The sequence below is a fragment of the Olea europaea genome, chromosome 8, assembly GCF_002742605.1.
Source record: "Olea europaea var. sylvestris chromosome 8, O_europaea_v1, whole genome shotgun sequence".
Taxonomy (NCBI): Eukaryota; Viridiplantae; Streptophyta; class Magnoliopsida; order Lamiales; family Oleaceae; genus Olea; species Olea europaea.
In genome coordinates this window covers 2,775,476-2,800,242 of record NC_036244.1, presented here as the reverse complement: position 1 = coordinate 2,800,242, position 24,767 = coordinate 2,775,476, and the positions used below count along the sequence as shown (strand labels likewise).

The window sequence follows — 24,767 nt, the reverse complement described above, 5'->3', positions numbered from 1 at the left end:
GATCTTCATTAATCTTATATTTATCTTATTACGTGAGCTATATCTTTTAAACATTTTTTTCCTATGACCAACTACATCGTACGAAGACATTTTTATAATTAGAGGTCTCAGCTGAAATTTCACTCACAAAAAACTCGCCAAGTATATAATGGACAATTCCTTGAAATATCAATTCTATGTCTCGGATAATTTTATTTGAAGATACAAAACTATGCATTGTTTGTTACATATTTTATAAATAATCGAGCTACACTGCTAGAAAAAAACTGACTGAAGCTCTAACCGACCCTCCCAATAGGGGGTGGGACCACTTTTTTCTTCTAACTGTTTATTCATGCGGGGCCCAGTGCTTGTGAGAGGCGGTCAAAGTCTTTGTCATCCTTTTTCTAGAAGGAAGGCATTTTTCTTTTATAAAACTCATTTTTAACATCAAATTCTCATACAAAATAATTTTAATCGTGTATTCACAACTTTTATCTACTTTTTAAACATATAATTTGTTTTTTTTAAAAAAATATTTTTCACAAAAATTATTCTTAAAAATCTATAAGTAGAACATGTCTTTTCATGTCATGCCAACTCCCCATCCTATATGCAACATGTCTTTTAATTTGGGCTCAAATGATTGGCATTTCGAGTTTAAACAATTGTTAGATCCAAATAGATTCGAGGTAGTTGTGGCTCAATTAGTGATTATGTCGGGGTTATTTCGGCCCAAATGTTTGAGAGGAAATTACATCCATTACCTAATATTTGATATAATTTCACGAATTACTTTGTCATTAATTTTATTCAATATGTACTGGCAAAAATATAGTAAAATAAAAAAAAATAAAAAAATGTAAATCACCTCACTCATATTGAATAATCAATTGTGAACTATATATGTGCCAACAAACATGCAACTTACCAAAATGGATTTTGCTGCTTGTACATAAAAATGATATATAAGCGGTTTTATCGAAAATGGAGTGGAGGGAAAAGATTGAATGAAAAAATTGGTTGTAATTTAAACTGTCAAATGATAAACTGGCATGTGGACATTATGTAATTTCTTTTGTATAACCTGATTTACATGTAACATAACCATACCAAAATTTTATATATCACAATAGATGGCATATGAACATATGTTTCTGCAAATTATGTGTATTTGGATAAATTATCAAGTCGTGAATCAGAAAATTATTAAGTTGTAAAACAGAAAATTATGTGTTTCTGCAACAAGGGAACATTTATACTGAATGTATTTAAAGAGAGAGAAAGAGAGAGATGATTGTTTTTTTCCCAAAACGCATGTGCTACGGTTTGGTCAATGAAGTTTTTTGGTATTCGAAGATGGTTTAGAAACAACAATAAATGACCAACTTAATACTAGGGTACACTTGCAAAGAATATATGGAATATAAATTGGGTATGTAGCATTTTCCAAAATATTAATCATATCACAAAGTGATACTTGGATTATAAAAATCATATAATAAATCTTGAATATTTATTTCGTAATGACGTAGATACAAAAATTTCGTTTTTAAAGAATTAATCCACCCAAAATATCCAAAATATTTGACCAGTTGACCAATATTTTCAAAGAATTCACCTAATAAGTAATAATTCAATTGATCTAAAGACTAAAATCATATTTTAGTTGATTTTCATAAAATCTCATTAAATGTGTGGTTGTAATGTTGTCTCATGAAATGAGTGATTAAAATTTAATTATTTTTAACTTAAATTTTAATCAACTTTTAGCTAAACTCCCAAACAACCAAAATTTGTTCACTATAACAGTGTGCATCTCGAAAATAGGTCCACCATGAGTCTCCATCCATCCTAGTATGGATAGACCCTAGGTATGCTGTCTATTGTTAACTTTAATTTAAATTAAAATCTTGAATTTAATTCCTATATGGGCATAATTTACAGTTTCTATACTTGATAAAGTTGTTCTGTGCCTTGCTACAATCTGTTACGAATTGTGAATATGTGATTTGGGAATTTAGGTACAAATAAAGGCCGATTTAGAAGTAATTTCAGGTATCTCATGGTTTCCAAACTTGTTCAAAGGAAAATTTTGGAATTCGAAATTTTATTGAAGTCAGAAGTTTTTACATCTTTTTCATATGCACAAAAGGCAGAAAGTGGATTTCAATCTTCTCATTGGGGCAAATCTAAATATAAATAATGATGAAAAATTAATTTTGGAGATACCAATTTATACCCAATTTTAAACCACCAATGGAGATACTCTAATAGCAATATAATGTTCTTCTAAACAATTTGCATGAGCGACATAGTGATGAATGTTGGATCAATTGCACAGAGGCACATAGTGATGTATGTTGAAAACTTTAGTTGCGAGATGGTTTAAATATTATATTATACTGTTTAAACTTATCAGTTCAGTAAAACTATTATATAATAAAAAATTGAATTCATACTACTATTTGAATCACAAAAGTTTTGTAGTAGGGCAATTGTATCTCGAGTGTCAATGTATTTAAGGGCGTCATGGTCTATATGCAGAACAAACTCCTTCAGAAAAGGTAGTATCGCCAATGCCAAATAATTTAGAAAATAGCATAGAATTCGATGAAATATGTACTGTAGAACAAACATCTCAGGTATGGGGGACTACTAGCAGTCATTTCCACATATTTACATATGAAATATTCTAAAGCTTTTGATTCTTACAATGGAGTGGCCACGGGAAAGAAAGTCCTTTTTGCAAGTTTTAGGCTGGCAGTGGAGGAAAAGCAAATTCAACAACCAACACATCTGCACCTGAGGTGTATTAGTCATTGAATACTCAAGTCTAAGATGATGATGACAGAATTTAGCTAACCGCTAATCCAATTTAAGATTTATAATTTTGGTTGCTGGTTCATGCAAATCAAAGATGTCTTCTACTACTTACATTTCCAAATTGAAGACTCAAAATCACCATAAAAAGATCGTTGGTTACTGTGTTATGAAAGATAATCAGCAAGTAAAACTGACCAGAGTTCTACTACTGGCTCAAGTTATATAATTTCTTTTTCTTCCTTTTTTCCCTTATTCTCTATAGTATAAGTAGTAATGCAAGTACTGTTAATGCAGGAACAACAACATTGTACAAGTGACCATTAGCTTTTCAGTTCACTGCTTCAAATTTTTGTTTCTTGCAAAGCTGTATATGAACCTACTGTTCCTTGATCTGAATGGTCTCTGCTGTAACAGGAACTCTCTTACAAAGATTTACAGCAGCAAAAGGAAGCTGCATCTTTAGGAAAGTTTGAGTTCTTCAACAGAGGACTCTGGAGCTTGAGGAATAGACTCTGCTACAATAATATCCTTATTTGATGAATAGAGTTCTAGTGCCATGTTGAAACACCTCATCTAAAAGTTTTATCCTTTAGATGAGACGGTTCAACATTTAAGTATTGATTGTGGATCGAGCACGTGGAATTAAAAGAGATGGCAAGTCTCTGTAAGATTGATTTCGCCATCCTACAATGTACTAAACATGCATTCTTTTAAAGTTGTACGATAAATAAAAAATAATTAGATCTAAACCTCAGCCAACAATAAAGGGAACATGAGTTGACAGAACATCCTACCTCAAAGGGGGAATTTTTGAGAACCAATAGCCCAAGATGAATGCCACGACATGAAAAGACAATACAGGGCAGACCAATCTTAGACCCTCAGCAGAAAGAATTTGGCTCCTATTTATAGCAAGAGGGCTTCCAATGCACATTGAGGTACAAAACATTGCAGCCAATGGCATCACAGGTTGTATAACAGATACAACTGGTTTGGCATAAGCGTTCAGCACTAAGCCAAGAGTCACTGGAGCAAGAACCACCTGGTAAAACAGAAAATTCAACAGCAAAACAAAGTAAATTAACCACGTATCAGATCTATTTTCGTTTAATAAAACCTGTAAAATTGATTTTGCCATAGCTACTGCATCGACTGGAATGAAAGAGCCAATGAGAAGGCCTGTTAAGAAAGGAGTAACAAGAACAGATGCAATGGTAGTCGAGCTGGTCAAGAGAATGCTCAATGCCACATCTCCTTTGCTCAAGAAACTGGCGTAGCTCGATAGCTGAGCTCCTGCAACACAAGACATGAGAACAAAACCTGCATAGAACACCGGTGACATCTCAAATGAGCGTGCTACAAACACCCCAAGTGCCGGTTTCAGCACATACTGTGCAATAAAGCCGACAGATAATGGCACAGGTCTGCATAAATCAAAAGCTTATTATTTTTTGAGAGTCAGTTCAACAGGCATGAAAATGTAAATGCTAATACTAACACGATGAATTTCACAAAGATAGAAAAATTCACAAAGATAGAAAAAAAGGAAAGTAAAAGCTACCTTTTATATGCAAGAGCAAAATCATCAAAGGAGAGTTTAATTCCAATAGAAAACATTATACCTCCAAGTGCTGGAGCATATAATTCCTTTGACACCCTGCACGTTTATCAATTACAAAACCAACAAAGCAAGCAGTTAAATTAGAATTTTGGGTTCCATTTTAAAATGTCAACCTTATTTAGATGAGTAACTCAAGCCCAAATTGGTTTATGTTTTATTCTTTATTCGATACGAGATTTTATTCCTCAGCATGCCCTAGCAAAATGATGACTCGTTTGCGTAAATCAATCTTGAAATCTACATAATAATTTTTTGAGCCTTAGTCTGATCAATTGCTCATTTGAGGTTAATGGGCTTTGATACTATATCAAGAATTATTATTTTATTTTAAAAGGTTTAAGATTATTAAAAGAGCTAATTTTGTGAGTTTTAGTAGGATCGAATTGATTGTTCAATGTTAATGGGATTTAATACCATATTAAAATTTGAAGTTGTATCTTAAACAGCGAACCTTATTAAGAAGTGTAGCACATGCCCTTATAAATTGGTCAATGTTTTTATCTTTAATTGATGTGGGATTTTATCCCTTCACAAGTTCAGAATCCACATATAGAAAAACTTTAATTAAGAAAGATAATTTTACCAATTCAATAGATCAACTGCAAGAAGTCTGAAATTCACTTCACACACTAGAGCGACTCACCAAGTGAAAGTTGAAGGGTGAGAAAGAGCAGCAACAGCAGTAAGAGCCACCACAAATGGTAGCATTGCAGATAAATCTTGTGAAGCATCAACCTTTGCCCCCATTTCCGTTACAATACCCTTGGTGTCCACAGACTTCACACCAAACGAAAGCAATGAATAATTTCCTTCTCTTCTTTGCATTCCAACTTTACCTACAAAAGGTGATGAAGGTGAACATGCAACAGCAAATAAAGACCCCCCATTAACACAAGTAGGAGCCTTTTTGGGCATAGCTTCTTGGATTGAAGAGAAAGAACGGTGTTTTAAAGAGAGGGAAAATGAATTTCTGGGTAGTGAAGTGATGGTGGAAATGGACTTGGAGTGGTAAAGAAAAGTTCTGGTTTTGCTTGGAACTGAGAGGAATATAACCGATGACATTTTCTTTTGAGTTACCAGTGAAAGAAAGTTCAGTCTTTTTCTGGAGAGGTAACGGTGGAGGAGGATGGAGCAGCGGCTGAGCCACTGAGCTGGTATACAGTAGCTTAAAGGATGCGATGGGGAATTCCGGTGGGCGAAATTCGTTTCATGGTTTAAGGATGGGGCAAATATTTGTCCTGTACGCGTTTGACTATTTTTTGTTTTTGTTTCGTGGTAAACTATTCACTTTGGATCCGTTGATTGATGTAAAAAAAAAGGTTGAACCCCAACCTTAAGGGTCCTCCGTCGTCCCCGTCCTGGAGTATCGTGAGAGAGGTAAATCGTAGGTTATGTCTCCAAGGATACATGGTGGAAGGCTGCTTGTACACTTGCACTTACCCAAGAGCCAAATTCATATTTCAGGATCCGTTGATTGATGTACATGTTAAGGAAGTTGTTCTAAAAGCATTTATACTGTCATCACGTTTTTCAGTATATTCGATTTAAATTGAAAAACCTTATCATATGTATATATTCTTTAGTTTTTTTAATTATGTCTTAACGTGTATATAAAAAAAGCAATGTTATTCATAACAAGAACTATTAGTAGTTGCTCTACGTGGCATACATGTGCCAATTTATTATTTGATGTATGATACAATAAAAAATTATCACATTAATGCATTAAGTAACAATATGTATGTCACGTATGACGACTATCGATAGTCTTCATTATAAATAGCATTATCCATGTAGAAATTAAACCCCTCTTTCACTTTTTTTTTTTTAAATTCTTTATTTCTTATTCTCATTTTCAACTGCACATTTACATAATAAAATATTTTGCATCAAATGTAAACCTAAAATTTTTTCATACTTTTTAATCACGCATCTTTCAAAAAATTACTATCCAAAATATCATTTTTTTCCCCAAATTTTCTTTATAATGGCCATCAAACAAGGGCCAATTGTAGAGCTTTGAGCTTAGGGTAAAGGGGCAATACGAATCAAATATTGTCTTGAAGGCTTGTTGAAAGCATGTGTGATTGTTTTTGCATACACTGCCCTCTTAGTTAAAAATGACTGCTTTTTTATGATAGATTGAAATTAAATGAAATAACTAAAACAAACATTAATTTATCTCAATTAAGAGATAATGATCTATCTATACCATAAATTCTACAGACTTAAATATCAACAAGCGTGTTCGAAAGATAATTTGATCTTAACTAAACAATTTCCAAGCATAAAAATGGTTGATGGTGGAAACCACAGGGATCATATCAGTATTATAAAAAAATAGAGTGGTGAAGTAATATTTAGAAGTCGAAACTCCGACGAGACCACAAGTAACTCTGCGACTGTAAGAATGTCAAAAGATCTCAGAAGTTAGTTGAGAAGAGTTCAACATTAATGCATGTTTTAGCCTCCAATTGGCTGCCAAATGGTTTATAAATTAGTTTGATAGGATTAAAATAATGGTCAAAAAATTAATTTTTTTGGACGAAAAATTGCTTCCAAACGGGGCCAAATGAAATAACCAAAATAAACCTATTTTGGATAACTAAAAATTGATACATTCTTTATCTAGACTTTCTTCACTAATCCAAGACTCTCTGTTGGCACTGTAAGGGTGGCACAATGATGCAAACTCAAGTCGTTTCTAAAAACCTGGTTGAAAAGATTTTGCAAAAACGTGTTTTGTAGAATGCATCTTTATTTATGGAATGAAGGTCTGTTCTTCCTATTTGTCAACCCCACTTATCGTTGGATTGACTGACCTTCTGGTGACTTTCATTTAAGGCCTTTTGCTAGGGTTAAAAGTATTACACAGATCTCGATCTCTCTCTCTCTTTGGCTCTTGAGTATTTCGTCTCTTTCCTTTTCAAAACCAAAAATGGGCTTTCAATCTTTTTTGAGAGTCTCTCGATGAAAAACATTTCTAGAGTGAACTGTATGTCGAAAAATATTCTGACTTGTTCTTGAGTGAACATTTTGTAGTGATTGTAAGGTTGATTTCTTGTGATCTTGAGTGATTACTATCTGAGTGCACTGATCTGTATTCCTTGGTCTCTTTGGTTTTGTTTTTCACATTGTGGATACTGTGATAGAAGCTCGAAGGATTTTGGTTTATTGCCTTGGGGCAATCGTTTAATGTAATTCATTTTATTCAATTCTTGTTTCATTTTTGTTTACTCATATTTTTGTTGTATAAATTGCTTAATCATTTGAACCTCCTATTTATAGTCACCAATACTAAATTAGATTTTATAACACTTCTAAAATTTTACACCAATCTTTTAAACTCATATTGTATAGTCAAAATATTGGCACCTTCTCGTTAGGAATTGTTGTTACAGCTTTGGAAGGATAAAAAACACTCAATTGATGCATGTGCTTTACAAACAACATTCTCGCTCTAAATAATTATTTTTTTCCCCAAACTTGATCAAGATCTTTATTAAATAATTATATTCACGTTTTTTTTTTAAGCCTCCAACCCTCAAATTTTCATCTCTCTCTCTCTCTATATATATGTACAGCGGTACAAAACTGTTATATATATAGTCCGCTTTGCACATGTAGTCCATGAACTAATATAACTAAAGCAATTAAGTTGAAACTATTGAAGGGACTTAATTGGACTTATAATTTGTGCTACAATAATTATACCCAATCAAGCTAACTCGAGAGTGTCCAATATAATTATTAGTTTTTGCTTTCTATTATATTAAAAAAAATCACGGAAGGAATATAAATTATTTCCCTGCAATTTATATTATCTTGAACCTCGCTAGATGTTGAATAATTAAATCAGGACAAATGACTGTTTTGTCTTTCTAATTATTCTTGCATTTGTGGTTCACATTTTCTTAAATAGTTTCTTCATGATGCAATTATAGAAATTAAATTTGAGAATTCCTATATACTAAGTTCAGAATCAAAATATTCTCTAAAGAAATATATCCAAGTGGATCACTTATCTATAGAACAAGGTGATAGATTTCAAAGTGGATATGTGGTCACTATTTTAATCTCTAACATCTTCTTACACATCACGATTTTCATCGTTACTTAATGATCTCACCTACTGGCACATCAAAGAGCCATAAGTTCACATATAACAATCATTAATTTGTAACGAATTTAGATAATCATGAGACAATCACCCGTGATTGAGTTCTTTAGCACGTTTCACTATAATTTAATTAAAACTTTACTTGGTCCAGTCCAATTTACATTCAAGTGTCTTAGTGTCAATACTCTCAAATGGACAATCTCCACGATCAAGACAAACAGTGTACCCTAAGTGGTGGAGTAATTAACCCTTTGACCTACATAGAATACCAACCTTTATAAGTTGATTTAGAACAAATCCTTTTCGATCAATATGTAAGTTATATAGTTTGTACTTCTCTATAGCCAAACCATTGACCCCAGGAGTCATATTGGCTATTTTATGGGAAGTAGGCTCGACCTACTCGGGTATGTGTCCTTGAGTTTATCCTCGGGCATGTTTCATTGACCATTTGGGGACAAACAAAATAGACCTTGTCAACCTTTTCCTTGGGAAGGAAAAGAAAGAGATTGGGAATGCCAGACTAAGCAAAGAGAACATATTGAAAGGATTTGTAACTAGGGGGCTTTCTTTGGACAAGCGGGCTGGTATCACTAATTTAGAACCTGTGAACCCGACTATTGCAATTGCTCAGGATATCCTTTTTAGCTTCTAGAAGCCCAAAGAGAAAAGAAAGATAAGCATAGGCCTAGCTTAGAACCTAGCATGTAGAATGACTCAAAGGGGGATTAATCTCTTTACACCTTCCTGGAAAGATTCTTCAAACATGCATCCCCATGGTGGCACGATGTTCTGCGTAAATCCAGGCTGGAAGGACATCACACCAAATTCGTACTGAGAAGTCACTCACGTCCAAAATCAGAGGTTGTGCTTAGGACTTTCACATCTTCGGTAAATTCGATCTCGATCCTTTATTTTATGCAAGAAAACAAAAATATCCCATCTGTATGTGGCCCCCCACCCCCACCCCCCCACACACAAGGGCTCACTCAGCCCTAACTCCGGAAGCTAGACTAGCTTAAGGATTGGGCTTTGGGTATCCTCAGACTTATACCTTAACCTTTTTCTAACAACATAATTCAATATGACTCTTCTCTAAGGTAAGGCTTAACCAAATTTGATAAAGTTGAATCTTACTATATCTCTTTTGTCCTATAATGGTAAGACTCGACCACCAGAGCTTCATCCTCACCCAAACACTAGTTGCTTGAAACCTATCAAATAGCAACTCCTAGACATGGTAAGACTCCCTAGCACCCTATGACTCTTAAAATCATATAAGGGTGCTCAACTAGTTTAAACCTACTAAGAGCATACTACTCAAGTCTATAAATATAAGATCCAAATTCATTATTCATGTACGCTTTTACATAATTTTCAGTTCATAGCCTCGTGCCCTCAAATGATTTCACATGTAAAGATCGAGGAAGAAACAACCCTTTAAAGAATATAGCTTAAGTTCGTGTGCAACAAGGATCTTAGACATATTATAGAATTATTAGAAGAATAATGCCATATGTACAAATTGAGGATCATCCTCATGTAATATGGCATGTGATGTGTAGTAAAATAATAAGATCAATTAAATGTGTGAATATGAAACTCATTTTATTACTTTATAATTTAATGTCATGTCACATGGCATCATCCCATTTTGTACATATAGCATTACTCTTCAATTAAAGCTCAAAGAGAATGCTGATATGAAAAAGAGTAACTCGCTTTAACAGCCTGCTAAATAACTGTGACGGCCAAACATCTTTCATTAGGCTTTGCAGCATGTCATATGCTAATATCTCGGTAACTTTGAGATTATTGGAGAACACGTCTCCTCTTAATTGAGGATAAAGGCAAAAAAAGTTACCAACTTGTGCAGTTAAAATTTCATTTCTTTCTCATAAAGCCTATCTCTTACCCAACAACCAAGGGCCAAAATAAGTAAACATATTCTAAGTAGTCTCAATACCTGAATCATTGGCTTAAGCACCTTTCTTCTCTGGACTATTATCAATGTACATTTCTATTTCCATAGTGATATTCTAATTTACTAATAAATGCAATCCATTTTCAGCTCAAATCATTTTAGGTGCACATCCACAATTCATACTTAATTATCCCTGCTACTCAGCAGCAGGAGAGAAAATCCTGATTAATGCTATAGATGGTTACATAAGCAGAACATAGTCACGTAACACGCACTCGTAATACTTTTAAATTACAATCAAAAGACAGATTGTGTAATAAACTACAGAGCGTAAATAGAACAAGTAGCAAATCCAGCCAAATGAACAAATGAAGGGATATATATGTAGGAGAGAAAGCACAAATGAAGGGGATATATATAGGAGAGAGCACAAATGAACAACACATTAAAAACAAAATCGAAGGAAGAAAACTATTTTATTCCTTATTCTTTACCATGAAAACTCTGCATAATTCGTCGTCTTGACAATTACACTGCAAAAAGATAATGTCCATATTCATAATGATATTTTTGGAGTTTATGAACTTCGATAAATTTATAATCTGATCCTGGGTACTGATGCTTCCCATCCCCATACTTGTCTCCTGTCTCTAAGAATCCAATGATTTTCACATTGTCTTCAGCTTAGCTCTCAATTCAATTAACCACTAATTGTGACATGGAGAGGAGCTAGCATGACTACTTTGCAGACGCTGCACTATATACAAAACCGCAAGCAAGCACACTACAATGAAGAAACATGACCGGCTAAGCAAGACTCTCTGCAGAAGTACATACAACGATTGAAATCCGAGGCCTGATTGAGCTATTCGTGCATTGTATTCTCTTGTAAAATCTATGATGATGATACCGTTCCAAAATCATGGTACTGGAGCTTCCCACGTGAGCTCTGTTTTTAATGACACATTTATCAGAACCAATAATAGTTCAAATACAAATGTTCAACCAAAGATGCACAACTAGAGATCAGAGCCTAAAAAAATGTAGCATTGAATGTAGATCATACTGCATGGATAGGACAACGAAACTAGAACCCTTCTAAAATATCACAAACTATCAACACAATTCATATCGTCTTTCATTCTCTAATAAAACTAAATGTAAAAGTGAAACACATTTTTCCCAGGTGTAATCAAAAGAGGAATACTTCTATGAGAAATTTGCACTAGAACATACAAAAACTTATCCATATAGCAATTTCTTAAGAAAGCACCAGGAAAGAATGATATTCTTGTGAAGACTATTCTAGATTGAGGTGTCTTTTGGCATCTCATTGTTAGTAGCGTAAAAAGAGCTGAAAGAGGTGAAGCATGGAAACAGGATGGCAGTCATTGCCCAAACGAGTTTCTCAATTAGACCTTTAATTACCCAGTTTATATGCTGTGATTACTTGAACTCAAATGCATTAAATAAGTGCTATTTGCAACCTAAAGAAACCAAGTCCGGTCAAAAATTTTCTAGACAACTAAATCCAACTTGTTAGAATATATTTCAAAGAAGTCCATTAGGCAAAAAATATGTTTCTACTATTCTAATGTACTTTGAAAGTTCAACTAATGATAGAAAAAGAGGGCAGAGCTTTTTTACTTTTCTCATATTGTCAAAGAGTTGTAGATGGTTTTATGTGATGTCAAAAATTTGAAAAATAATTAGCAAACAAAGTTTGTGCACTTCTTTGCTTCTAGGTTTTTTTGTATGGAGTGGAGTGTTACACAGAACAACATGGGGGAGCCACTCAAGGTGGGCCTTGGCCCCAACTCCGTGACCCTTACTAACACAAGGCACAAGGCCTTTCCTCCCTTCCAACCCACCATAACATTCACTATCCTTCCATCTCTACTCCTCCTTTACCGCAAGAAGTTAACCATTTCAACCACAATGAAAATAGAAGGCCACGGGAAAGAAAGTCCTTTTTGCAAGTTTTAGGCTGGCAGTGGAGGAAAAGCAAATTCAACAACCAACACATCTGCACCTGAGGTGTATTAGTCATTGAATACTCAAGTCTAAGATGATGATGACAGAATTTAGCTAACCGCTAATCCAATTTAAGATTTATAATTTTGGTTGCTGGTTCATGCAAATCAAAGATGTCTTCTACTACTTACATTTCCAAATTGAAGACTCAAAATCACCATAAAAAGATCGTTGGTTACTGTGTTATGAAAGATAATCAGCAAGTAAAACTGACCAGAGTTCTACTACTGGCTCAAGTTATATAATTTCTTTTTCTTCCTTTTTTCCCTTATTCTCTATAGTATAAGTAGTAATGCAAGTACTGTTAATGCAGGAACAACAACATTGTACAAGTGACCATTAGCTTTTCAGTTCACTGCTTCAAATTTTTGTTTCTTGCAAAGCTGTATATGAACCTACTGTTCCTTGATCTGAATGGTCTCTGCTGTAACAGGAACTCTCTTACAAAGATTTACAGCAGCAAAAGGAAGCTGCATCTTTAGGAAAGTTTGAGTTCTTCAACAGAGGACTCTGGAGCTTGAGGAATAGACTCTGCTACAATAATATCCTTATTTGATGAATAGAGTTCTAGTGCCATGTTGAAACACCTCATCTAAAAGTTTTATCCTTTAGATGAGATGGTTCAACATTTAAGTATTGATTGTGGATCGAGCACGTGGAATTAAAAGAGATGGCTAGTCTCTGATTCGATATCCACTGCCCCAGAAAGAAGCCTGACAAGGGCCAATGATAGCCATAGCAACTACCGAGCAAGCAGGTGGAACGGCTTGAGCACATCCAAGGAATTGTGTTGCAAGAAGTCCTGCCAGTGTTGAATTTTGCATTCCTGCGCACAATGAAATTGTCCTGCATTCATCTTCTTTTAACCTGCCACAGTACCATCCTACTGTAAGATTGATTTCGCCATCCTACGATGTACTAAACATGCATTCTTTTAAAGTTGTACGATAAATTAAGAATACTTAGATCTAAACCTCAGCCAACAATAAAGGGAACATGAGTTGACAGAACATCCTACCTCAAAGGGGGAATTTTTGAGGACCAATAGCCCAAGATGAATGCCACGACATGAAAAGACAATACAGGGCAGACCAATCTTAGACCTTCAGCAGAAAGAATTTGGCTCCTATTTATAGCAAGAGGGCTTCCAATGCACATTGAGGTACAAAACATTGCAGCCAATGGCATCACAGTTTGTATAACAGATACAACTGGTTTGGCATAAGCGTTCAGCACTAAGCCAAGAGTCACTGGAACAAGAACCACCTGGTAAAACAGAAAATTCAACAGCAAAACAAAGTAAATTAACCACGTATCAGATCTATTTTAGTTTAATAAAACCTGTAAAATTGATTTTGCCATAGCCACTGCATCGACTGGAATGACAGAGCCAATGAGAAGGCCTGTTAAGAAAGGAGTAACAAGAACGGATGCAATGGTAGTCGAGCTGGTCAAGAGAATGCTCAACGCCACATCTCCTTTGCTCAAGAAACTGGCGTAGCTCGATAGCTGAGCTCCTGCAACACAAGACATGAGAACAAAACCTGCATAGAACACCAGTGACACCTCAAATGAGCGTGCTACAAACACCCCAAGTGCCGGTTTCAGCACATACTGTGCAATAAAGCTGACAGATAATGGCACAGGTCTGCATAAATCAAAAGCTTATTATTTTTTGAGAGTCAGTTCAACAGGCATGAAAATGTAAATGCCAATACTAACACAATGAATTTCACAAAGATAGAAAAATTCACAAAGATGGAAAAAAAGGAAAGTAAAAGCTACCTTTTATATGCAAGAGCAAAATCATCAAAGGAGAGTTTAATTCCAATAGACAACATTATACCCCCAAGTGCTGGAGCATATAATTCCTTTGACACCCTGCACGTTTATTAATTACAAAACCAACAAAGCAAGCAGTTAAATTAGAATTTTGGGTTCCATCTTAAAATGTCAACCTTATTTAGATGAGTAACTCAAGCCCAAATTGGTTTATGTTTTATTCTTCATTCGATATGGGATTTTATTTCTTAGCATGCCCCAGCAAAATGATGACTCGTTTGAGTAAATCAATCTTGAAATCTACATAATAATTTTTTGAGCCTTAGTCTGATCAATTGCTCATTTGAAGTTAATGGGCTTTGATACTATATCAAGAATTATGATTGTATCTTAAAAGGTTTAAGATTATTAAAAGAGCTAATTTTGTGAGTCTTAGTAGGATCAAATTGATTGTTCAATGTTAATGGGATTTGATACCATATTAAAATTTGAAGTTGTATCTTAAACGGTGAACCTTATTAAAAAGTGTAGCACATGTCCTCATAAATTGGTCTATGTTTTTATCTTTAATTGATGTGGGATTTTATCTCTTCACAAGTTCAGAATCCACATATAGAAAAAATTTAATTAAGAAAGATAATTTTACCAATTCAATAGATCAACTGCAAGAAGTCTGAAATTCACTTCACACACTAGAGCGACTCACCAAGTGAAAGTTGAAGGGTGAGAAAAAGCAGCAACAGCGGTAAGAGCCACCACAAATGGTAGCATTGCAGATAAATCTTGTGAAGCATCAACCTTTGCCTCCATTTCCGTTACAATACCCTTGGTGTCCACAGACTTCACACCAAACGAAAGCAATGAATAATTTCCTTCTCTTCTTTGCATTCCAACTTTACCTACAAAAGGTGATGAAGGTGAACATGCAACAGCAAATAAAGACCCCCCATTAACACAAGTAGGAGCCTTTTTGGGCATAGCTTCTTGGATTGAAGAGAAAGAACGGTGTTTTAAAGAGAGGGAAAATGAATTTCTGGGTAGTGAAGTGATGGTGGAAATGGACTTGGAGTAGTAAAGAAAAGTTCTGGTTTTGCTTGGAACTGAGAGGAATATAACTGATGACATTTTCTTTTGAGTTACCAGTGAAAGAAAGTTCAGTCTTTTTCTGGAGAGGTAACGGTGGAGGAGGATGGAGCAGCGGCTGAGCCACTGAGCTGGTATACAGTAGCTTAAAGGATGCGATGGGGAATTCCGGTGGGCGAAATTCGTTTCATGGTTTAAGGATGGGGCAAATATTTGTCCTGTACGCGTTTGACTATTTTTTGTTTTTGTCTCGTGGTAAACTATTCACTTTGGATCCGTTGATTGATGTAAAAAAAAAAGGTTGAACCCCAACCTTAAGGGTCCCCCGTCGTCCCCGTCCTGGAGTATCGTGAGAGAGGTAAATCGCAGGTTATGTCTCCAAGGATACAGGGTGGAAGGCTGCTTGTACACTTACACTTACCCAAGAGCCAAATTCATATTTCAGGATCCGTTGATTGATGTACATGTTAAGGAAGTTGTTCTAAAAGCATTTATACTGTCATCACGTTTTTCAGTATATTCGATTTAAATTGAAAAACCTTATCATATGTATATATTCTTTAGTTTTTTTAATTATGTCTTAACGTGTATATAAAAAAAGCAATGTTATTCATAACAAGAACTATTAGTAGTTGCTCTACGTGGCATACATGTGCCAATTTATTATTTGATGTATGATACAATAAAAAATTATCACATTAATGCATTAAGTAACAATATGTATGTCACGTATGACGACTATCGATAGTCTTCATTATAAATAGCATTATCCATGTAGAAATTAAACCCCTCTTTCACTTTTTTTTTTTTAAATTCTTTATTTCTTATTCTCATTTTCAACTGCACATTTACATAATAAAATATTTTGCATCAAATGTAAACCTAAAATTTTTTCATACTTTTTAATCACGCATCTTTCAAAAAATTACTATCCAAAATATCATTTTTTTCCCCAAATTTTCTTTATAATGGCCATCAAACAAGGGCCAATTGTAGAGCTTTGAGCTTAGGGTAAAGGGGCAATACGAATCAAATATTGTCTTGAAGGCTTGTTGAAAGCATGTGTGATTGTTTTTGCATACACTGCCCTCTTAGTTAAAAATGACTGCTTTTTTATGATAGATTGAAATTAAATGAAATAACTAAAACAAACATTAATTTATCTCAATTAAGAGATAATGATCTATCTATACCATAAATTCTACAGACTTAAATATCAACAAGCGTGTTCGAAAGATAATTTGATCTTAACTAAACAATTTCCAAGCATAAAAATGGTTGATGGTGGAAACCACAGGGATCATATCAGTATTATAAAAAAATAGAGTGGTGAAGTAATATTTAGAAGTCGAAACTCCGACGAGACCACAAGTAACTCTGCGACTGTAAGAATGTCAAAAGATCTCAGAAGTTAGTTGAGAAGAGTTCAACATTAATGCATGTTTTAGCCTCCAATTGGCTGCCAAATGGTTTATAAATTAGTTTGATAGGATTAAAATAATGGTCAAAAAATTAATTTTTTTGGACGAAAAATTGCTTCCAAACGGGGCCAAATGAAATAACCAAAATAAACCTATTTTGGATAACTAAAAATTGATACATTCTTTATCTAGACTTTCTTCACTAATCCAAGACTCTCTGTTGGCACTGTAAGGGTGGCACAATGATGCAAACTCAAGTCGTTTCTAAAAACCTGGTTGAAAAGATTTTGCAAAAACGTGTTTTGTAGAATGCATCTTTATTTATGGAATGAAGGTCTGTTCTTCCTATTTGTCAACCCCACTTATCGTTGGATTGACTGACCTTCTGGTGACTTTCATTTAAGGCCTTTTGCTAGGGTTAAAAGTATTACACAGATCTCGATCTCTCTCTCTCTTTGGCTCTTGAGTATTTCGTCTCTTTCCTTTTCAAAACCAAAAATGGGCTTTCAATCTTTTTTGAGAGTCTCTCGATGAAAAACATTTCTAGAGTGAACTGTATGTCGAAAAATATTCTGACTTGTTCTTGAGTGAACATTTTGTAGTGATTGTAAGGTTGATTTCTTGTGATCTTGAGTGATTACTATCTGAGTGCACTGATCTGTATTCCTTGGTCTCTTTGGTTTTGTTTTTCACATTGTGGATACTGTGATAGAAGCTCGAAGGATTTTGGTTTATTGCCTTGGGGCAATCGTTTAATGTAATTCATTTTATTCAATTCTTGTTTCATTTTTGTTTACTCATATTTTTGTTGTATAAATTGCTTAATCATTTGAACCTCCTATTTATAGTCACCAATACTAAATTAGATTTTATAACACTTCTAAAATTTTACACCAATCTTTTAAACTCATATTGTATAGTCAAAATATTGGCACCTTCTCGTTAGGAATTGTTGTTACAGCTTTGGAAGGATAAAAAACACTCAATTGATGCATGTGCTTTACAAACAACATTCTCGCTCTAAATAATTATTTTTTTCCCCAAACTTGATCAAGATCTTTATTAAATAATTATATTCACGTTTTTTTTTTAAGCCTCCAACCCTCAAATTTTCATCTCTCTCTCTCTCTATATATATGTACAGCGGTACAAAACTGTTATATATATAGTCCGCTTTGCACATGTAGTCCATGAACTAATATAACTAAAGCAATTAAGTTGAAACTATTGAAGGGACTTAATTGGACTTATAATTTGTGCTACAATAATTATACCCAATCAAGCTAACTCGAGAGTGTCCAATATAATTATTAGTTTTTGCTTTCTATTATATTAAAAAAAATCACGGAAGGAATATAAATTATTTCCCTGCAATTTATATTATCTTGAACCTCGCTAGATGTTGAATAATTAAATCAGGACAAATGACTGTTTTGTCTTTCTAATTATTCTTGCATTTGTGGTTCACATTTTCTTAAATAGTTTCTTCATGATGCAATTATAGAAATTAAATTTGAGAATTCCTATATACTAAGTTCAGAATCAAAATATTCTCTAAAGAAATATATCCAAGTGGATCACTTATCTATAGAACAAGGTGATAGATTTCAAAGTGGATATGTGGTCACTATTTTAATCTCTAACATCTTCTTACACATCACGATTTTCATCGTTACTTAATGATCTCACCTACTGGCACATCAAAGAGCCATAAGTTCACATATAACAATCATTAATTTGTAACGAATTTAGATAATCATGAGACAATCACCCGTGATTGAGTTCTTTAGCACGTTTCACTATAATTTAATTAAAACTTTACTTGGTCCAGTCCAATTTACATTCAAGTGTCTTAGTGTCAATACTCTCAAATGGACAATCTCCACGATCAAGACAAACAGTGTACCCTAAGTGGTGGAGTAATTAACCCTTTGACCTACATAGAATACCAACCTTTATAAGTTGATTTAGAACAAATCCTTTTCGATCAATATGTAAGTTATATAGTTTGTACTTCTCTATAGCCAAACCATTGACCCGAGGAGTCATATTGGCTATTTTATGGGAAGTAGGCTCGACCTACTCGGGTATGTGTCCTTGAGTTTATCCTCGGGCATGTTTCATTGACCATTTGGGGACAAACAAAATAGACCTTGTCAACCTTTTCCTTGGGAAGGAAAAGAAAGAGATTGGGAATGCCAGACTAAGCAAAGAGAACATATTGAAAGGATTTGTAACTAGGGGGCTTTCTTTGGACAAGCGGGCTGGTATCACTAATTTAGAACCTGTGAACCCGACTATTGCAATTGCTCAGGATATCCTTTTTAGCTTCTAGAAGCCCAAAGAGAAAAGAAAGATAAGCATAGGCCTAGCTTAGAACCTAGCATGTAGAATGACTCAAAGGGGGATTAATCTCTTTACACCTTCCTGGAAAGATTCTTCAAACATGCATCCCCATGGTGGCACGATGTTCTGCGTAAATCCAGGCTGGAAGGACATCACACCAAATTCGTACTGAGAAGTCACTCACGTCCAAAATCAGAGGTTGTGCTTAGGACTTTCACATCTTCGGTAAATTCGATCTCGATCCTTTATTTTATGCAAGAAAACAAAAATATCCCATCTGTATGTGGCCCCCCACCCCCACCCCCCCACACACAAGGGCTCACTCAGCCCTAACTCCGGAAGCTAGACTAGCTTAAGGATTGGGCTTTGGGTATCCTCAGACTTATACCTTAACCTTTTTCTAACAACATAATTCAATATGACTCTTCTCTAAGGTAAGGCTTAACCAAATTTGATAAAGTTGAATCTTACTATATCTCTTTTGTCCTATAATGGTAAGACTCGACCACCAGAGCTTCATCCTCACCCAAACACTAGTTGCTTGAAACCTATCAAATAGCAACTCCTAGACATGGTAAGACTCCCTAGCACCCTATGACTCTTAAAATCATATAAGGGTGCTCAACTAGTTTAAACCTACTAAGAGCATACTACTCAAGTCTATAAATATAAGATCCAAATTCATTATTCATGTACGCTTTTACATAATTTTCAGTTCATAGCCTCGTGCCCTCAAATGATTTCACATGTAAAGATCGAGGAAGAAACAACCCTTTAAAGAATATAGCTTAAGTTCGTGTGCAACAAGGATCTTAGACATATTATAGAATTATTAGAAGAATAATGCCATATGTACAAATTGAGGATCATCCTCATGTAATATGGCATGTGATGTGTAGTAAAATAATAAGATCAATTAAATGTGTGAATATGAAACTCATTTTATTACTTTATAATTTAATGTCATGTCACATGGCATCATCCCATTTTGTACATATAGCATTACTCTTCAATTAAAGCTCAAAGAGAATGCTGATATGAAAAAGAGTAACTCGCTTTAACAGCCTGCTAAATAACTGTGACGGCCAAACATCTTTCATTAGGCTTTGCAGCATGTCATATGCTAATATCTCGGTAACTTTGAGATTATTGGAGAACACGTCTCCTCTTAATTGAGGATAAAGGCAAAAAAAGTTACCAACTTGTGCAGTTAAAATTTCATTTCTTTCTCATAAAGCCTATCTCTTACCCAACAACCAAGGGCCAAAATAAGTAAACATATTCTAAGTAGTCTCAATACCTGAATCATTGGCTTAAGCACCTTTCTTCTCTGGACTATTATCAATGTACATTTCTATTTCCATAGTGATATTCTAATTTACTAATAAATGCAATCCATTTTCAGCTCAAATCATTTTAGGTGCACATCCACAATTCATACTTAATTATCCCTGCTACTCAGCAGCAGGAGAGAAAATCCTGATTAATGCTATAGATGGTTACATAAGCAGAACATAGTCACGTAACACGCACTCGTAATACTTTTAAATTACAATCAAAAGACAGATTGTGTAATAAACTACAGAGCGTAAATAGAACAAGTAGCAAATCCAGCCAAATGAACAAATGAAGGGATATATATGTAGGAGAGAAAGCACAAATGAAGGGGATATATATAGGAGAGAGCACAAATGAACAACACATTAAAAACAAAATCGAAGGAAGAAAACTATTTTATTCCTTATTCTTTACCATGAAAACTCTGCATAATTCGTCGTCTTGACAATTACACTGCAAAAAGATAATGTCCATATTCATAATGATATTTTTGGAGTTTATGAACTTCGATAAATTTATAATCTGATCCTGGGTACTGATGCTTCCCATCCCCATACTTGTCTCCTGTCTCTAAGAATCCAATGATTTTCACATTGTCTTCAGCTTAGCTCTCAATTCAATTAACCACTAATTGTGACATGGAGAGGAGCTAGCATGACTACTTTGCAGACGCTGCACTATATACAAAACCGCAAGCAAGCACACTACAATGAAGAAACATGACCGGCTAAGCAAGACTCTCTGCAGAAGTACATACAACGATTGAAATCCGAGGCCTGATTGAGCTATTCGTGCATTGTATTCTCTTGTAAAATCTATGATGATGATACCGTTCCAAAATCATGGTACTGGAGCTTCCCACGTGAGCTCTGTTTTTAATGACACATTTATCAGAACCAATAATAGTTCAAATACAAATGTTCAACCAAAGATGCACAACTAGAGATCAGAGCCTAAAAAAATGTAGCATTGAATGTAGATCATACTGCATGGATAGGACAACGAAACTAGAACCCTTCTAAAATATCACAAACTATCAACACAATTCATATCGTCTTTCATTCTCTAATAAAACTAAATGTAAAAGTGAAACACATTTTTCCCAGGTGTAATCAAAAGAGGAATACTTCTATGAGAAATTTGCACTAGAACATACAAAAACTTATCCATATAGCAATTTCTTAAGAAAGCACCAGGAAAGAATGATATTCTTGTGAAGACTATTCTAGATTGAGGTGTCTTTTGGCATCTCATTGTTAGTAGCGTAAAAAGAGCTGAAAGAGGTGAAGCATGGAAACAGGATGGCAGTCATTGCCCAAACGAGTTTCTCAATTAGACCTTTAATTACCCAGTTTATATGCTGTGATTACTTGAACTCAAATGCATTAAATAAGTGCTATTTGCAACCTAAAGAAACCAAGTCCGGTCAAAAATTTTCTAGACAACTAAATCCAACTTGTTAGAATATATTTCAAAGAAGTCCATTAGGCAAAAAATATGTTTCTACTATTCTAATGTACTTTGAAAGTTCAACTAATGATAGAAAAAGAGGGCAGAGCTTTTTTACTTTTCTCATATTGTCAAAGAGTTGTAGATGGTTTTATGTGATGTCAAAAATTTGAAAAATAATTAGCAAACAAAGTTTGTGCACTTCTTTGCTTCTAGGTTTTTTTGTATGGAGTGGAGTGTTACACAGAACAACATGGGGGAGCCACTCAAGGTGGGCCTTGGCCCCAACTCCGTGACCCTTACTAACACAAGGCACAAGGCCTTTCCTCCCTTCCAACCCACCTAACATTCACTATCCTTCCATCTCTACTCCTCCTTTACCGCAAGAAGTTAACCATTTCAACCACAATGAAAATAGAACATCAACCATGTCCTCTGCAAATACTTTGAAAAAGTCATTTGCTATTTCTTGGAGCAACCTATATCTTCTTCTGCCGTTGACCAATCCGGCCTTGCAAGCAGCCACCTGTTTTAGAGGTGAACCAACCCTAACTCTGTCCAACGAAGAACTAGCAACCCTTTCACATCCATCTAAATTTGCTATTATTGGTAAATTACCCCCACAGGAAATCCCATTGGGGAAGGTGAAGTCAGTTTTGGATTCATTTGATTTTAAAGGTGCTTTTATGAGTTCAATTGATTCAAAGAACATTGTTATAAGATTTTCAGAGGAGGCAGATTATTTTAGGATCTTTTTGAAACCTCTTTGGTTCGTCCATCAATCAACCAAGAGAGTCCTTATGCGGAGTAGCAATTTCCACCCTTTTACTGAACCTTCTGTTGTGCCTGTTTGGGTTGCATAACCACTTCTGCCACTGGTTTACTTCAACAAAACATTCTTTTTCCCGTCGTTGCCATTATAATTATCCACTACAGTAAGATGATGCTCCTGTCAACAGGAAGAGGCCCAGTGTTTCAGGAATTTGAGCTTTGAAGAATCCCCTTATACCTAGGATTCACAGGATTGTTTCTGGCAGCAGATTGTGTATGAAAAATTGCCAAAATATTGATGTGCATGAAAAATTGCCAAAATATTGATCTGTTTGATCTCATTTAAGCAATAATGGTCAGGATTGTCTAGTGGATTTTGTTCCACATACTGCTCTTAAGGTTTCAGCAAAGGCATCTTTCGACCCTCCAACTCCTGTTCAAACCTCTATCTGCTAGATTAGTATCGTTCCCTACTCTCTAGCGACAAGGTTGAGTTCCAACAGCCTCAGTCTCTCAGGTTCAAGCTCCTCTGCTCCTGCTACTCGTTTGTATTCTCCTGCCTTTGTTCCATTGCTTCTAAACCGCTATGTGGTGAGTACATTGTCTACCTCTTGTCAGCCTGGGATCCACCTGTTGCTTCTCATCAGCATTGCCTCCCTTGAAAAGATTTTGTAACAACTCTTTGCTCCTAATCATATAGCTAGCAAAATTCTTCATGCTCATGTAATTACACACTGCAGAACTCAACAAGGGGTTACGAGAAAAGAAAGTCCCTTCTAAGTAAGAGGGCCAGTATCGCTAAGCCTAAATAAAAGACTAAGGCTTTTAGCGAGTCTCAGCTCAATAATTCTACCACTAGTAACTGGGCAAACATCTCATTTTTTTTCTCTAATATACGCATTCAAACTAGATTATTAGCAAGCTCCGCATTAACTCCTATCAAATTTGGAAAAGAAAACCAAAGGACAGATATGATCAAGAAATCAAGAAAAAAAATATGTTAAACAACTAACAAGTAACACAATCTATAGGTGATGAACATTGTAAATTAAATAAGTTAAGAAGTTACAAGCATTTGAAAGAGCATTCAAAAATGGTAGTAGATGACCTTAGGCACAGATTGGGTAATATGTGTATCATACTGAAGATCTGGAAGCTGCACAGCCAAACAATCCCTTGGAGTCTCAAAAGAAGACAATGAAAACTGCTTTGAAACCACTCCCACATCAAAGTAAATTATCCCCGAGCTCGGAATATCTACCCGAATTTCTTTAACAGGGAACCACAAGAACAAATCCTGCGCAGAAATCCCGGATAGCTCGTCGATCTGCCCGTAACTCAATATACCCGAGACATTCCTATCATACTGCAGTTCATTTTCAAACTTGGCAATGCAAGCGCGATCCAAGTGAACCTCAAATTTCCCAGAATTATCCAAAACAAAGTCCTTCACGCCTTTCGGTAACAATCCCATCGGAAGCCCATGAAGCTTAAGCACTTCGTATATCGATGATGAATTTCCGGCTCCATCATATGCAGCTGATGCTATGAAAAACAGAGTAGAAAATAAGATCAAAAAATTGCTAAACGGAACCATGATTCTACTAATGTTATAGCATGTAAAAAAAATTGTGGGTTTGGTTTTATGGTAAAATGGAGGAGTGTAAAAATGAGAGCACAATACACACAGAGATGGGATTATGAGAGGGTTGAAGAAGATGAAGACGATGCCAGCAAGATTCCAGAGGTGATTTAGGAAAATAATCAATTATTGGTGGAAACAGCGGGACCCGTTTACTGTATTACACTTGTCTACAATCGACCATTCTGGTGTTGGCTGGACTTGCCAATGGGGATTCAAATAGTGAGGATATAAGTGTAATTTTCATTTCTGTTTGACACGTGTCAGACAAAGGATAGTGTAAGAATGTGCGTAATGAAGGAGCGCGGGCCCCATCAGCGGCTGGTGATATGCATGAAGACTGAGCGATAAGTACGATAAAGAGGGGACTTGACACGGAGGGTGCGAGTGGAAAAGGAAAAATTGTATCATTAGTCACCAACTTATTACTC

The 24,767-nt window shown here is 35.1% G+C and overlaps 2 protein-coding genes and 1 pseudogene across 2 annotated transcripts; all 3 read right to left on the bottom strand.

Moving 5' to 3' along the window:
- Positions 1 to 3,595: 3,595 nt before the first annotated feature.
- LOC111398172 (probable sodium/metabolite cotransporter BASS3, chloroplastic) lies at positions 3,596 to 5,341 on the bottom strand. The gene is made up of 3 exons (XM_023025106.1): positions 5,070 to 5,341; positions 4,367 to 4,462; positions 3,596 to 4,229 (listed from the first exon to the last, which is right to left on the bottom strand). Exons 1-3 carry the CDS (start codon positions 5,339 to 5,341, stop codon positions 3,596 to 3,598), a joined length of 1,002 nt encoding a protein of 333 aa, XP_022880874.1.
- Positions 5,342 to 12,775: 7,434 nt separating this feature from the next.
- On the bottom strand, positions 12,776 to 15,574 carry LOC111399209 (annotated as a pseudogene).
- A 5,265-nt stretch (positions 15,575 to 20,839) lies between these two features.
- Positions 20,840 to 24,443, bottom strand: LOC111398512. Its single transcript, XM_023025446.1, has 2 exons — positions 23,803 to 24,443; positions 20,840 to 21,343 (listed from the first exon to the last, which is right to left on the bottom strand). The coding sequence occupies exons 1-2, from the start codon at positions 24,289 to 24,291 to the stop codon at positions 21,290 to 21,292; spliced, it is 543 nt and encodes a 180-aa protein (XP_022881214.1). The 5' UTR covers positions 24,292 to 24,443; the 3' UTR covers positions 20,840 to 21,289.
- Between the last annotated feature and the right edge of the window lie 324 nt (positions 24,444 to 24,767).